Source organism: Vigna unguiculata, chromosome 5 (genome assembly GCF_037176805.1).
Source record: "Vigna unguiculata cultivar grain cowpea cultivar isolate G323 ecotype 2 chromosome 5, ASM3717680v1, whole genome shotgun sequence".
NCBI classification, from domain to species: Eukaryota; Viridiplantae; Streptophyta; class Magnoliopsida; order Fabales; family Fabaceae; genus Vigna; species Vigna unguiculata.
The window spans coordinates 27013754-27017778 of NC_140796.1; the positions used below are offsets into that span (position 1 = coordinate 27013754).

Consider the following 4025-nt stretch of genomic DNA (forward strand, 5'->3'; position numbering starts at 1 on the left):
TATATTGTTACGTGGGTTAATATGCTTATATACAAGAGATTTAAAAAGATTTCCTAAGAAATAGAAAAAGAAAGGTAGGAAAAAATGTATATGATATTTTAGAGTTATTAGAAAGACAACATAAATGCACACCTTTGGTGTAAGGCCCAATTATTTCTGCCATTCTTATTGTAGAGGCTGCCCAATCTTATGGGCCTAAATGGGGTTGGCCCAATTCAATTTCTGACCTAAGATACCCCAAAACCCTAACTTGTAACTACTCTTCGTAAAACAGATCCCACACATCTCTTAGAGCAGCTGTCGTCATCCTCTGCTAGGGTTTGGAGTCGTCACAGCTTAGCAAGCTCAGCCTCATTCTTCCGTTCCGTGTAAGTCCCTCCCAACTCAAGCTCTATGTTCTCATTTTTGGAACTTGTCCCACTATTTTTCAGCTCGCGAAACTGTCCCGTGAGCTATTGTTCCTCACTGTTCGAGTATCAAAGCCTTAGCTAACGTTTCCAGGTACGGGAAGTTAGGGTTCGAGATTAAGTTGTGCTTTTATGCCTGTTCTTGAGTTTGCGAATTGTTTGTATGGGTTAATCATTTTTCTTGGGACGTGAAATGCTTTGTGTGATTGGTCGGACTCGCCAAAGCGAGTCTGGTGGAGGCTCGCCCAAATCCTTTTTCGCGAAAGGTCGCCCAGGCAACCAACTCATTATTTTGAGTGAGCGAACCAGTCGCCCAGGCGAGAGGGGTCTCGCCTAAGCAAGATGCCGCGTTGGTTCCTGTTTCCTTTTCGAGCCCCCGCCTAGGCGAAAGGGGCTCGCCTGAGAGAGACTTTCTCTCCTGAGCGAGACCCTTCAGCTTGAGCGAGGGATTGGGCGAGACAGTGCGTGGTTTGGTTGCTTGGTTATCCTTGGATGATTTGTAATTGTTTGGGTATGCTTGATATGTTGAGATATATATATATATATATATATATATATATAATGGATTGCCATGTATGTGTGACATAATTCATGAATGGAATGATGGATATCGTGAAAGCTTGGCATGTGAAATTAATGAGTGAGTTGGAATTAATGGGACATGGTATTGATATGAGATGAGGCCATATACTCATGGGGTGGTAATGGCCAGTGGTATGGGTTCAACATGTGATACGAATGAGGTGTTATTTTTCAAAGGTTGACATTGAATTGTAAGCATGATTGGTATTCTCTTATTGTTGATTTATGATTGTTGGGTCTGTGTCAGTGTGTAATTCCTTGGAGTCTCTAGGTGAGGCCTCCGGGGTTGCGCTTCAGTGGTCGGGACGTAATTCCATGGCCCCTGTTAGTGGGTGTCCATGGTGGTGCCCCATCTGTATAACTAAGTAAGGATTCAAGGTAAGGTTGCATCCTGACACTCTAAGGAGTCAGTTAGTCTCACCTAGAGCAGACTGACTCCTGTGGTGAGAGTAGCAGGAGGCCTGAAATTCACTAAGGGCTAACCTTGTGGTGAGGGAAAATTGATCCATCGTAACACTTGTAACACATAGCTCGGGGGTGAGCAACTCGGGGGTGAGCAGAGGTATCGAACACAAGTGCAAGCATCCGCTGAATCCGACCAAGTTATACGTATCTGGGTGAGTCGAGTCGAGTCGTAGTGTATCGATTGAAAAGTCATAACATGTTTGGTTGTTGTATGGATATTGGATGGTGAAAGTATATTTGACTGTATGATGAAAATGTTGTTGGCTCTAGCTTACCCTGTTTGTTCTATGGTTGTCTTGTATGTGGCTCTTCTTTCTTGCGATGATCATCAATTTAATTGATGGGAGCAGATGGGCGAGGTTTCCGCGGTCAACAAGGAAATGGCGATTTCGCTGCTTAGCCATCTGGGCTGGACTTTATGTTTCTTTTCTTCATGGGTTTTCTTTAGGGCTACGACCCATGTATTGCTCTATGCCTTACTATTCTACTCTCATTTTGTTAGACTTTTATCTGGTTTCCGTTGGCATTGTGGTGTGCCCAGTTTGTAGGGGTTGTGTTAAAGACCCCAGGACTACTCTACATTACTATTTTGTGTGACGTGTCTTTTAATTTCGCTGAATAATTAAATGGGACGTTACATTTATGGTATCAGAGCGGTCATTCCTTAGGTCTGTGGACTTGGAAGTCCGCTTAGCTTTCTCTGTGCCTTCTGAGTGTTCTTAGTTAAATTCTTGCATTATTCGAGCCTAACCAAGTGATTTTCTGTGTGCCAGTGAACTATGGCACCTCCTCGTAGGACTTCGTAATCGTCCCAGGTTGACTTGCCCGATATCGCCAGGGCAATAGAGGCGATGGTGGCTGCCATGACGCAGCAAAGCACAACGATGATGCAGCATCATGAGGCAGCGATGCAGCGACAGGCGGCATCGCTTGAGCAACAACAGGCACGTGTGGCTGCCGAGGATGCACATAGGCAGCATATGGAGACCCTTCGCCAGTTGGAAGGAACAGGGCGACTGCCCCTGTGTTTGGCCTGAAGCCACGACCACCAATCAGGGAGTGGAGTCTGGAAGACTTCCTGAAACACCATCCTTTGAAGTTCAACGAGAAGACGAGCCCTGACACAACAGACCAGTGGCTGAAGGATCTGGAGAGGATCTTTGATGCAAAAACATGCCCAGCGGAGAACATGTTAGCTTTCACAGGATACATGCTCACTGGGGAGGCTGAGCACTGGTGGACCAGTACCAAATCCATAATGGAGGAGAGAGGTGATTCGTTGACGTTGGAGGCCTTTAGGGGGAAATTCCTCTCAGAATATTTCCCAGACATCATTCAATATGCCAAGGAGGTGGAATTCCTCACACTAACCTAGGGAGGGAAGACGGTGATTGACTATGCTGAGAAGTTCAAGCACCTAAGCCGCTTTTATACCTTGCCGCTCGATAAGGAGTGGAGATGCCGAAAATTCGAGAACGGCCTCAGGAGAGATATTCACTTGATAGTAACACCCTTATCCATTAAGGATTTTGCCGCTCTGGTGGAGAAGGCCAGGGTGATGGAGAAGATGAAGAATGAGGTAGAGGGTCAACGGCCCCAGCAGCCTCAGAGGATTAGTGGACCATCTAGGTCCAAGCCTAGACACGACGAGCGGAGGAGACCATATGACAGACGTCCCCATCAGCCTCAGGGGTCTAGGGGTCTTCCTCCCTAGTAGGGTCGAGTGCAGTGTTACATATGTGGGGGCCCACACCTGAGGAGCGCTTGCCCACGCATGGAGGGTTACCACAGATGCAACAACTTTGGCAAGGAGGGCCACTTTGGGAAGGATTGTCCCACTCTTGCTAGGGCAGCTGCACGCCTTCCAGTTTAGACTCCTCACCAGCACCAGTGGAGAGATAAAGGCAACAGGACTGAGGCGACGGGCAGAGTCTACGCCATGACCGAAGCAGAGGCGGCAGGTTCAGGTAACCTCGTAATGGGTTATTGTGTGATTTCTAGGATGAGATGCTGCGTGTTATATGATTCTGGAGTGACACACTCCTTTGTGTCAGATGCTTGTGTGAAAAAGTTGGGTCTGTCGGTGTGTAAGTTGCAGTGTGAACTTGTGGTATCTACTCCGACATCGGGTTTGGTCAGGACGTCGTCCTTGTGTGCTAGGTGTCCTGTGGTGGTGGAAAGACGCAAATATAGGGTGAATCTGATATGTCTACCTCTCCAAGAGTTGGAAGTGATCCTAGGGATGGATTCACTCTCTGCCAACTGCATTCTTATAGACTGTCGGGAGAAGAGGTTGTTGTTTCCCGATTCAGAGGAGCTCGAGTTGGTGTCTCCTCAAGGGGTGGTGAGGGAGATTCAGAGTGGCGCGTAATGCTTCATAATCTTCGCCCGTGTGGAAGTGGAGGAGAGAGAAGGACCATCAATTATACCTGTGGTGCATGAGTTTGAGGACGTGTTTCCGGATGAAGTACCTGGGTTACCTCCTAGTAAGAAGGTGGAGTTCTCTATTGACCTAGTACCGGGGATAGGTCCGGTATCGATGGCTCCATACCGCATGGCTCCGGCAGAGTT

General features: G+C 47.4%; 1 protein-coding gene across 1 annotated transcript; it reads left to right on the top strand.

Moving 5' to 3' along the window:
* The first annotated feature begins 3393 nt into the window (after positions 1 to 3393).
* Positions 3394 to 3825, top strand: LOC114172711 (uncharacterized). Its single transcript, XM_028057041.1, has one exon. The coding sequence runs from the start codon at positions 3394 to 3396 to the stop codon at positions 3823 to 3825; it is 432 nt and encodes a 143-aa protein (XP_027912842.1).
* Positions 3826 to 4025: the final 200 nt, after the last annotated feature.